Raw genomic sequence first — 12,635 nt, forward strand, 5'->3', positions numbered from 1 at the left:
TGATATGTTTGCTCTTTATGATGGCCTGGAATACAGAAATAAATAACAAATTATAATGGAATCCACCAAACTTCTCTTGTGACGTTCTTGACGGTGTTTAGGCAATAAAACTAGAACGATAAGCTTGTTTTTGCATTAGGCAGCTGTCGTCACGGTTATGGCATGAAGGGAAATTTGCAGGATAGTGACAGGAGCACCCGCTGCTGGCCAAAAAATCACAGCAGGACAGCCGTGTGAAAACTGACTCAATATGAAAGCGAAAGCTCAGTCGGTCGTTTATAGGCTGGTGTCGCTGCAGAGAGAGTTCAGAGTGAATGAACTCAGACGGAGAAGACATGGACCAGAGGTGAGGAAAACTATCTCTCTCAACAGGAAAATAATATTCTTTACTAAAATGAAAGAATAGTTTATTTAAAAGAAATGTAATCGTCATTTCAAACTAAGCGACTTTAAACCAGCATGAAAGTATCCATATGTTCAGATGAAGACAGGCTTGTAGTTTTGAGCTATTCCTAACGGAGCTGATTTAATCCAAGCAAACTTTTGCTGATAAATTCTTACATTTCTACTCAACTTTAAGTAGCCTAAAGCATCTCTTTTTATTTAATCGTGTTAAGTCTTTTTTTTTTTTTTTGTGCAAATGTCTGTCTTTTTTCTATTGCAGAAGCAAAAGCATGAATGCTGTAAATGCTGTGCATCTGTTAATTGTGGTTTTGACTTGTACTGCTGTCTGTCGAGCTGATGTTGGTAAGAGAATAAACTTTCCTCTAGAGGGAGTGTGATAGTTTTGAGGAGGGGCTGAATATAAGATAATGGAAATGGAAAATGTTTTGGTTCATATGAATTTCATACATACATACACAAATAAAAAAGCACAATTTTCAATGAAAGTGAATCTGATCTTTTTTCTTTTAAAGCAACAGACATTTCTATTATTGTTCAGTTGCTGTATTATATGATATACAATGATATTTTTCAGATGACATCATTGTAAGCTGTGAGGATGTGACTGAAACTGTGGGAAAAGAAGTAAATCTCACCTGCAGCGTCTCTCTGAAGTGCTCTGAATGCTGCATTACAAAGTATAAGTTTGAATACCCTGAGAAACAAGACATACCAATCTGTAGAGAAGATCTTCTGGACTCCTGTGAACAAAAAAACAACTTCACATGCAGTTACACTCCAACTACAGAAGTGATGAGACAGTTCAGATTCTTTGTACAAAGAAAGTGTGGAGCATTATACACAGAATCGACTGTGAACAAAGCAGGTACATATAATACTGTTGTTTATAATTCAATAACTGTTTGCAGCTGTACATTTATTTTCAGTGTACTAATAGTAGATTATAATCAGTTCTCAGAGCTCATTAAACCTGAAACTGTTACTGAAGCTTCTGACAAAAATGATATTACATTCTTTTATAATATAAGCTGTTATATAGTTGTTATAGAGCAATAACTGCTGCTGCTGTTATATTAACATTACTGTATATAATCAATCAAGCAACACATTTCAACTTTACGTTTGATGTGTAAAATGTCATGAAATGAAATTAGTTTTCTGTTGATGTATTGTAATATTCTGATAATATTCTTTTTTTCTTCAATAAGATGGTTGCAGTGTAAGCTGTAAAAATGTGACTGTGGGGAAAAAAGCAAATCTCACCTGCAGCGTCCCTCAGAACTGCTCTGAATGCTGCATTGAAAAATATAAGTTTTATTACACTGAGAACTATAAAGACAATAAATCAATCTGTAGACAAGATCTTCAGGGCTCCTGTGAACAGAGAAACAACTTCACATGCAGATACAATGCAACTAAAGCAATGACGGGACGATTCAAATTCTTTGTGCAAACAACATGTGGAACGAAAAGCACAGAATTCACTGTGGACATAATAGGTACTGGATATAATACTGTTGTTTATAATTCAATAAATTATTTTCAATCTACTAACAGTGGTTTAAAATCTGTTTACAGAGCCCAGTAAACAAACTGGCCCTGAAGATCCTGGTAAGAAATATATTACATTCTATTATAGTTATCTATAACTGAGTGTGAATTCAGGTTAGAACACAGTTATTCAGCATGTTCATGTTAATACAGGTATCATACCATATTAAAAAACAACTGGTTATTGTTTACTGTTCTGAATTACTATAAAAATGGAAACTGCTCTTCTATCACTTGTCAGAAATAACTTTAATGTCAAGTCACAGAAATTGACATGGTAAAGGATGCTCAAGTCTTATTGATCAAGGGAGAGTTTACAAATACTGACAGTCTGATATATTTACAGTTAGATATGAGTACATATTCTAACAGCAGCAGAAGTGTTTTGTGAAATCTGTGTGAGAAGTCCAGTAGGCTGAAATATGGTTGTTTTATGAACAATTTTATGCATTTGAATACATCTGTAGACATTACGGAATATTCTTAATTTTACTATATATCATATCAAACAGGATCTACAGCCTGGCTGTTTGGCTGTTTCATCATCATCATCATCCTCTTCATCATCGGGATGTCAGCCTTTTGTGTAAAGAGGTTCAAATGCTCCAACCCTTCTGGATCCCAGATGAAATATGAAAGAGGTGCTTCTGAAGAACCAACAATGACAACAGTAAATGATCAGAATGAAACGGAATGAAAGTTGTGAATTTTGTTTCATTTTTCATGTAAAGATCCAGCGTTAGCGTCAGTTCTGGCAGGTCACGTCATCAGCTGACTCCCAGGTGACTTACGTCTACCTATAGAAATACGACGCCTATCACATCGTCCATATATAAGCTCTTCAGTATTATCAGCAGCTATTGCATTTCTCAGGAGCAAATTACCCTCCTCCATCCCCAGCTCCTCCTCTCTTCAGTCAGGATTAGCCTGATTATTCCCCTAATCAGACTAATTCTTGAAATATGTGTACATGTTAAATTATGACATTTAATGACATCTGCATATGTTGGTTCTGTTCTGTTTGCTGCTCGCCCAGCTCTTATCCATGTTAGGCCGCATGGATGCACAGGGAGTTCTTGCCCAGAACAGAACCATACCGCCAATACAAACTCTACGCATTATCAATCATATTTTGATGATAGTGGTCCTGACAGAAATAATGTAAAGGTGCTGTTTATACGACACTGTTTTCGACTAAAACCAGAAATTTTTTATGCGTTTTTTGGCCTTTCATTTATACCACAACAGCGTTTTGGTGGCCTGAAAATGCAAAGTTTTGAAAGCACGTTTTTAAAGTGCAAATTTTTGATAACGATACTGCTGTCATATCTGTGTAAACTACCAAAACATGAATCTGTGAAAACGTGATTTCATGCACATGTGTATTACATGTTTAGTCTATCCACCTTATAGGCCTTTATCACACTTCCGTGTTCGAAAGCGGAAGCTTCAAATTGTATCAATGGCTGTGCCCATAGCACAGGATTGTTGTGATTTATGTAAAATTCAGCACAGATACTTCTTATACAATCTCAGCTTATTGTGAATCAGAGAAAACGGGTGTCATGATATTCAGACGGTTATTTCGTGATTTAAAGGGGAACGCGCAAGCCATACTGTATGTGTATGTGCAGAGTCTGATAACCTGATTTTATTGCAGAACTACAAGAATACAAAATGCAAACAACATATCACGTTAAAGAGCATTATAATTAGACAAATCATAAAATATAATGTCTATTTTGGGGGGTGGGGTATTAAATTAAAGGTTTAATTAAAGGTGCATTTTTTCATGCATCTACTGAATACAATAATCAATAATTAAATCAAATTGAAGTTGTTTAAATAAAGGAATATTTCCAGCCCATAGACGATTGTTCAAAAATAATTGGTCTGATCATCATAAATAAGTCATATCGTCCATATTTGAGTACAGTGATTGGATAATGTTATAGGCTAGACAATAATGGCTCGTAATATAATGCAAAAATGAACAAAATAACATTAAAAATAAAATTAAATCAGTCTAATGGTTCCTCTGTAAGTAACTTAAATTAAACTGTGATAAAGGCCTATATTTTTTTCATCATGTTTTCTGCGAAGGTGCGAGACTTCCGATTTATTAGCAGTGCTCTGTGAAAGAATGCGTATGCGCAGGCGCAAAGTCTTTCTATACAAAGTGAGATCGCCAGTATGTGGACATTAAATACCATTCTGTGAGGTCAGTAATAAATTATGGCAGACTTAGAGTGCTATCCAACTGATGATATGGTTGCAGGTGTGTAACAAAACCAGCAACAAAGCTCAAGTTAATAAAATTTAACTTGACTATGATAAATATGTATAAGCTATACTCTCATTAGGGCCCGAGCACCGATGGTGTGAGGACCCTATTGGAATTGCTCCGTTTATTATTAGGGCCCAAGCGAAAATTCGCGCAGGGCCCTCTTGTTCTTCTAAGGATTATTAGGGCCCAAGCGAAAATTCGCGCAGGGCCCTCTTGTTCTTCTAAGGATTATTATTATTATTATTTTTTTTTTTTTTTATTTTTTTTTCGTCTTCCGGGGCTTTTTGGGGGCCTTAACATGCTCAAAAACTCTTGAAAATTGGCACACACATTGGAATCCGCGGCCATTAGGACGCCGGAGAGGCTGGTACCCGGGCGTGGCAGGGGGGCTCGACAGCGCCCCCTTGAAAAAAGTCTGAAAATTTGGTCCATATATTAAACATGCTTGCACGTATTAGTATGAAACTCGGTACACATATAGACCTCATCGGGCCGAACAACTTTCGCGCTCTAAGTTAATCGCCACGCCAACAGGAAGTCAGCTATTAAGGGTTGTTTGAAAAACGCATGCTCTGGAATTTGATATACTCCTCCTAGACGATTAATCCGATCGCCACCAAACTCGGTCAGCATGAAGTCAAGACACTGATGATTAAAAATTGCCAGGGGATTTTTGATATCTCGAACGGTTTGGCCGTGGCGAGGCAACGAATTTATGGCGAGAAAAAGGAAACAGGAAATGTGTTATAACGTCTTAATACATATATTGATCTTTATGAAACTTCACGAGTGTGTTCGTTATAGGAGTCTGATCACATGGATGTGACTATTGTGAGTCAAAGTTATAGCGCCACCAACTGGCAGCAGGAAGTGTATCACTTTTTGAAATGTTTTGAGATCACCCTCTTATTTTTACCTGATTTGCTTCAAACTTCATCAGTGTAATGTCAATACACAGCAGATGTAGACCTATGACAGGATTTTTGATATTTGAAATATTGTTGCCATGGCAACAGGTCAAACTGTAATAATATTCTTGAGTGTTTTTGAGGCTCTTAACATGCTTCAAATTGCATGAAACTCGACACACACATCAATATTGTCAACCAGTAGACATGGACAAAGCCATAGAAATGGGCGTGGTGGAGGGGCTCAGTAGCGCCACCTTTTGACAAAAGTGGGGGTTAGTTTTTCCTACAGTCACCAAACTCGGTACACATATTATTCTCATCAAGCCGGACAATTTTCTAATTTACATTCATTAGCTCCGACCAACAGGAAGTCAGCTATTTTGGTTTGAATGTTAATTTTTTGAAAAAACAGGCTATGAATTTTATACTACTACTCCTACAGGGTTTATCCAATTTACACCAAGCTTTTTTTAACTTGTTGCGAACACATTGAAGTTGTTTAATTGCAAACGGATTTTGGATATCTCAAACGGTTTGGCCGTGGCGAGGCAACGAATTTATGGCGAGAAAAGGGAAACAGGAAATGTGTTATAACTTCTGCATACATTGATTGATGTTTATGAAACTTCAGGAGTGTGTTGGTTGTAGTAGTCTGATCACATGGATGTAACTATTGTGAGTCAAAGTTATAGCGCCACCAAATGGCAGCAAGAAGTGTATCACTTTTAAAATGCTTTGAGATCACCCTCTTATTTTTACCTGATTTGCTTCAAACTTCATCAGTGTAATGTCAATACACAGCAGATGTAGACCTATGACAGGATTTTTGATATTTGAAATATTGTTGCCATGGCAACAGGTCAAACTGTAATAATATTCTTGAGTGTTTTTGAGGCTCTTAACATGCTTCAAATTGCATGAAACTCGACACACACATCAATATTGTCAACCAGTAGACATGGACAAAGCCATAGAAATGGGCGTGGTGGAGGGGCTCAGTAGCGCCACCTTTTGACAAAAGTGGGGGGTTAGTTTTTCCTACAGTCACCAAACTCGGTACACATATTATTCTCATCAAGCCGGACAATTTTCTAATTTACATTCATTAGCTCCGACCAACAGGAAGTCAGCTATTTTGGTTTGAATGTTAATTTTTTGAAAAAACAGGCTATGAATTTTATACTACTACTCCTACAGGGTTTATCCAATTTACACCAAGCTTTTTTTAACTTGTTGCTAACACATTGAAGTTGTTTAATTGCAAACGGATTTTGGATATCTCAAACGGTTTGGCCGTGGCGAGGCAACAAATTTATGGCAAGAAAAGGGAAACAAAGTGTTATAACTTCTGCATACATTAATTGATTTTGATGAAACTTTGGCTTAGTCTTCGTTGTACAAGGCTGATCACATGGATTTGACTATTGTGATTCAAAGTCATAGCGCCACCAACTGGAAGCAGAAAATGTGTCACTTTCAGCATACATTGAGATCACCCTCTTATTTTTACCTGATTTGCTTCAAAATTCATCAGAATAATGTTAAAACTTGGCACATGTAATCCTTTGAAAATGGGCAGGGAGGAGGGGCTCTATAACGGCACCTTGTAGTGCAGTAAATGTGGAGTGAATTTGACATAGTCCTTTGATGTTTAACCGTTTTAAGTGCCTATTGCCCGCTGTGCACAGTTGCCCTGAAGCCACCGGGGTGGCGGTGCCACCGGGCTTGGGCCCGCCATCGCTGCTCGCAGCTATATTTATTATTATTCTCCAAAGTAAATCGCATTTTAGAGGGCCTAAACGTGCTCGAAAACTCATGAAACTTTGCATACGCGTCAGAAGTGGTGAAAATTTACGTCTGTTATGGGTTTCGCAATTGGGCGTGGCAAAATGGCTCGATAGCGCCATCTAACGTACAGCCCCGCTCGCTACATTTCACTAGGGTTTTGAAATTCGGTACACACATTTATCAGCCCAGTACCTACAAAAAATTCTCTTGGAACGAATTCCGAAACCGAACAGGAAGTCAGATATTTTTAGTTAATTCACCGTTTTTTGCATTTTCCAGACGTTGTACTTTAACGAACTCCTCCTAGAGATTTAATCAGATCAATGCCATTTTTGGTCAGTCCAATCTAAAGACCTTTGTGACGTTAAATTGCGAAGATCTAGAGTTTTCACTGAAGGGCGTGTCCGTGGCGGCCTGAGAAAGTTTGATGTTTTCGCCATGAAAAAGGAAGTTGTAGTAACTCAGACAAACAATGTCGGATCTGCCTCAAACTTCACATGCTTTATTAGAGTCCTGACCTGAAGACATCTTCATAACAATATTCAGTTACAGTCATAGCGCCACCTGGGGGCAACAGGAAATGACATGTTTTACACTGTGATTAACTCCTCATGGAGATTTAACCAGATCAACATCATATGTTGTCAGTCTAATCTTAAGACCTTAGCGATGATAAATATCAAAGATCTTGAGTTTTCACTGAAGGGCGTGTCTGTAGCGGCCTGACAAAATCTGATGTTTCGCCATGAAAGAGGAAGCTGCTGTAACTCAGGCATACAATGTCTGATCTGCTCCAAACTTCACATGTGTGATAAGAGTCCTGGCCTAAAGACATCTATATGACAATATTCAGTTAGTCATAGCGCCACCTGCTGGCAACAGGAAGTGGCATGCTTTATACTGTAATTCAACACCAGATTCACATTTCATCATGCCACGAAGTACCAGACATGCTAGAGACACGTTAAATCATGCAACACTTGGCTGAGTGCTAATGTATGCGATTAACGCCACGAAAGAAACAGGAAGTTGTTGTAACTCTGGCATACAATGTCCGATCTGCTTCAAACTTCACGTGTTCAATGATAGTCCTGGCCTGAAGACATCAACATGGCAAAATTCAGTTAAGGTAAAAGCGCCACCTGTTGGCCGCAGGAAGTGTGGCATTTCGAAATGACTTTGGCATAATTCTCCTGTATTCACTCACTTAAATGCATGACGCCCACTGTTCACTATTTTCCTGAGGCCAACGGGTGGCGGTGAGCCCGGGTGCGAGGGCCCTCTCAACGCTGCTTGCAGCTTTAATTTGTATTTGTAATTTTATTTGGTTTTCCAGCTTTGTTTTTTTTTTTTTTTTTTTTTTCTCTCTGTGGTACAGGCAATCCAATCACACTGCGAAGTGTATGTCATGTGACCTAATCTGTTTAATAGTTTAATAAAAATGTGCCATTTAGAGTGACTGGATGATGGGAAAGAGTACAACGTGTGTGTTATTTGTGTACTCCGTTAACAGGTTGTGTGCCCAGACAAGTTATGTAATATAATTTGGGTGTTAAGACGCCAGGTGAAAGTTGCAATACTGTGTGTGACAAAAAAAGAGATTGTAATGTTTTGGAATACAGTCAATGTCTGTTAATAAAACACAAAACTGTCATTTTTTCAAAACTGTCACAAGAGTGTTGCATGATATATAGTACAACTGTTTTTCTATCAGTGAGTGCAATTACACACAGCTGTGTATAATTGTGCACTATTATTTAAAAAATTGTGACATAGAATAAAAACCTAATATTGCCTTGGTTATATGTGCAATTCTGTGTGCAAAAATAAGCATAGGCTACTGCTTAAGGGATTTGGCATGCTCCCTCTATGATCACTAAAAAGTTGTCATATTAGGGGCTGTTCACAAATCGCGTCTATAAAAGCGTGGAAAGCGTGGCCGCACCACTTTCTTTCTGAATCGCTTGCCCTATGAAAAAATCCTGGCTCTGCCACTGTACATGGGAGTGGTTCCAGTACATAAAGAAAACCTGATGTTAGATCACAGCTTCAACAGAGGACAAAAGACCCTCTGTCTACCTCCCTCTAATGCTGAGGCCAACACTTTAAACATAAAATCTTTCACATAACTAACGCCAATGTGTTATTCGGAGCTCTAAAATATCAGTTGGTGTGCCCCACTGCTCCACCTAAACTGTACTTTAGTCTGTTACTAACCTGAGTTGTGGGGTTATGGATTTAACGTAATCTACTAGAGTCAATCATTTCAGAGTAAGTCAGAATAAAATCAAACATAATTTAGCTATTAGTCAGGTAAATGTAAATGCTAATTACATAATCGATTCAAATATGATCAATACAAAACATCAAATGCTCACAAACAGAGTAAAAGATGAATACCTGACATCAGGGCCGAATTATCCATAGAAGGGATTGGGCGAGTGCCCTGGGTAACCAGCCAATAGGGGGGCACCAAGTGATTAAAAAATCATGTTTTGTATATTATTTAGCTGGAAAGATGCGGATGCAAAATATATTGAAATATATTGATCGCGTATTGATTGTATCTTTGATCGCGAAAGTGAATTTCCCTTTGCGGTCGCATCGCGGTAGAGATCCGCGGGACAAGATTCGATGGGCGCGGGCGGTGAGACTCTACTCGTGTGCGGGTTGCGGGAGAATCATATGATGGGCGGGCGCGGGACTGAAAAATCCGTCCCATCCGATGTAGGTCTACGTCGCGGTGCACCGCGTTCCCATTTCTCCTCCCCCAGAACGCGATTTCGCCCCTGTCCTCGCGGAGGTCTGTGCATGCCGCTGCATGGAGGACACCAGGTTTATTCTTGCCTATTTATTGGGAAAATCTTTTTAAATCCAAAATTATAGGCCTATGTGGTGTCCCATGCACTGACAACCAAATTCACAGTGCTATCTAGATAGTCCAGTGGCTTACGATTCTGTTATTTAGGTCAAATGCAGGCAATATTCGCTATGTAGCCTATAAAACATACAATATGCTTCAAATGAATACACATGTAAATGTTCATGTACATTTTTTTTTTTTTTTACCTAGGAAGCTCGTATTTACGATAACTCCAATAGCTCGTGAAGGCAGAACTAACTACCGATTTTGCATGCACAAATTCTAGAAACAAATATTTTCTGCTAAGGTAAGGCTTATTTACCATTACTTCAAATGTGGTCACCCTAGGGCACTACACTGGGTTAACCCGGGCCTGCTGACATTCTGCAATGTGGGCTGATCTGATTACAGAATCACCTCTTGAGCCTCTTGCAACATCTTTATAAATACTCCAACCAAGAGAGAAACTTCTATCAAATGGAAACATGAGTTCACAATTGTGAAATAAATTACATTTACTTAAAGGGTTAGTTCACCCAAAAATTAAATTTCTGTCATTATGTCGTTTCACACCCGTAAGCCCTTCGTTAATCTTTGGAACACAAATTAAGATATTTTAGTTGAAATCCGATGGCTCCGTGAGGTCTCCTTAGGGAGCAATGTCACTTCCTCTGTCAAGATCCATAACTAAAAACATATTTAAATCGGTTCATGTGAGTACAGTGGCTCAATATTAATATTATAAAGTGACGAGAATACTTTTGGTGCAGCAAAAAAACAAAATAACGACTTATTTAGTGATGGCCGATTTCAAAACACTGCTTCAGTAAGCATCAGAGCATAAATGAATCAGTGTATCGAATCATGAATCGGATCGCAGGTCAAACCGCCAAACTGCTGAAATCACATGACTTTGGCGCTCTGAACTGCAGATTCGACACACAGATTCACAATGCTCCAATGCTCCGATCGGATTTCAACTAAAATATCTTAATTTGTATTCCGAAGATTAACGAATGTCTTACGGGTGTGAAACGACATGAGGGTGAGTAATAAATGACAGAATTTTAATTTTTGGGTGAACTAACCCTTTAAAGTGCTCTATTTTTCAGCACTAATTTTGTACTTAATATACAAAAAATTTGTCCTTTTACTTTTTCAGATAATCTTGAGAACATTTAAGTGTGCTCAACTGTGCTATTTTGAGACAGCATTAACAAAAATGTGCTTTTAATAAAATCTGTATTTAAAAAATGTATTTAGTTAGCAGTTATAGTACACTTGAACCCATAGTGTACTATAGAGGTCTGCATTCCCGCGGGACCCGATAAGATTTCTTGCTGTGCGGGATTAAATTTTGAATAGGCGGACTATAGTGTACTTTAGGCGGGAGCGGGTGGTCTGACAATAACCCGGTCACTCCCGAGATGATGCACATTCGTGCACATTCATATGGGTGTGTGTGTGTGTGTGTGAGTGAGTGAGAGCAAATTAACATAAACATATTTACCCCCACTCCACAGAATCAACAAATGAAATTCATTCTTTATCAGTCACAATGGTGACAAGAACAAATAAATTAAATGCATTCTTAAGTCACAATGGTGACAAGAACAAACAAATTAAATGCATACTTAAGTCACAATGGTGACAAGAACAAACAAATTAAATGCATACTTAAGTCACAATGGTGACAAGAACAAACAAATTAAATGCATTGTTAATCAGAGTCACAATGGTGACAAGAACAAACAAATTAAATGCATTGTTAATCAGAGTCACAATGGTGACAAATAAAATTGTTCAGGCCTGGAGTGCATGCCTGGTGGGCCCAAAAGCTACATAAAACACACTTGACCCACACTTCTTTGGATCTTGAATTTCTGAATGGTTCCATGCAGACGACACAGAAATCTTCCTCTTCTGAAGAGGAGTTATCAGCCTTCACCCTTTTCCCGGCAGGTCTTTTTACCTTCTTGTATTTGCTTTTCTCACTCCCCAAGATTTTTTTTCTGATGTTTTTCCCTTTTCGACGCTCCTCCTCTTCCAATGCCAGCTTCACTGGTGTATCGGTGAGGATTTCCGAGCGCCTCTTCTTCCTACCCCTACCTGTCTCTTTCCTTGGGCCTGCTTTTGGAAATGGCCTAATGAGTGATGGACTGAACGACTGACCTACGATGGACCCCGAGGTGCTCGGCATCTCATCAGAGTGCAGGTGGACAGCATGAGTGGCTGGAGAGGAGCCGGGCGGCAGGTGAGCTGGAGAGGAGCCGGGCGGCAGGTGAGCTGAAGAGGAGCCGGGCGGCAGGTGAGCTGGAGAGGAGCCGGGCGGCAGGTAAGGAGGAGATGAGCCGGGCAGCAGGTGAGCTGGAGAGGAGCCGGGCGGCATGTAAGGAGGAGAGGAGCCGGGCGGCAGGTGAGCTGGAGAGGAGCCGGGCGGCAGGTAAGGAGGAGAGGAGCCAGGCGGCAGGTGAGCTGGAGAGGAGCCGGGCGACAGGTAAGGAGGAGAGGAGCCGGGCGGCAGGTGAGCTGGAGAGGAGCCGGGCGGCAGGTAAGGAGGAGAGGAGCCGGGCGGCAGGTGAGCTGGAGAGGAGCCGGGCGGCAGGTAAGGAGGAGAGGAGCCGGGTGGCAGGTGAGCTGGAGAGGAGCCGGGCGGCAGGTAAGGAGGAGAGGAGCCGGGCGGCAGGTGAGCTGGAGAGGAGCCGGGCGGCAGGTAAGGAGGAGAGGAACCGGGTGGCAGGTGAGCTGGAGAGGAGCCGGGTGGCAGGTGAGATGGAGAGGAGTTCTGTTGAAGAGCCCCAGATGGATCAGGACCGATCTGTGACTTGAG

The 12,635-nt window shown here is 40.0% G+C and overlaps 1 protein-coding gene across 3 annotated transcripts in view; it reads left to right on the forward strand.

The window, feature by feature from the left end:
* Window positions 1–273: 273 nt before the first annotated feature.
* LOC137007983 (uncharacterized) overlaps window positions 274–12,635 on the forward strand; it is a 36,679-nt gene continuing 24,317 nt past the window's right edge. The window contains exons 1-7 of one of the 3 annotated variants that reach the window (XM_067369752.1): window positions 274–346; window positions 665–747; window positions 980–1,270; window positions 1,614–1,904; window positions 1,984–2,016; window positions 2,469–2,626; window positions 10,016–10,253. In XM_067369752.1, coding sequence (XP_067225853.1) covers window positions 315–346; window positions 665–747; window positions 980–1,270; window positions 1,614–1,904; window positions 1,984–2,016; window positions 2,469–2,626; window positions 10,016–10,051 — 924 coding nt within the window. In that variant the 5' untranslated portion in view covers window positions 274–314 and the 3' untranslated portion in view covers window positions 10,052–10,253. Of the gene's footprint in view, window positions 347–664; window positions 748–979; window positions 1,271–1,613; window positions 1,905–1,983; window positions 2,017–2,468; window positions 2,627–10,015; window positions 10,254–12,635 lie in introns of those variants that run through there. The other 2 variants (XM_067369751.1, XM_067369753.1) reach the window with 2 other exon arrangements.

The sequence above is a fragment of the Chanodichthys erythropterus genome, chromosome 19 (assembly GCF_024489055.1).
Source record: "Chanodichthys erythropterus isolate Z2021 chromosome 19, ASM2448905v1, whole genome shotgun sequence".
NCBI lineage: Eukaryota > Metazoa > Chordata > Actinopteri > Cypriniformes > Xenocyprididae > Chanodichthys > Chanodichthys erythropterus.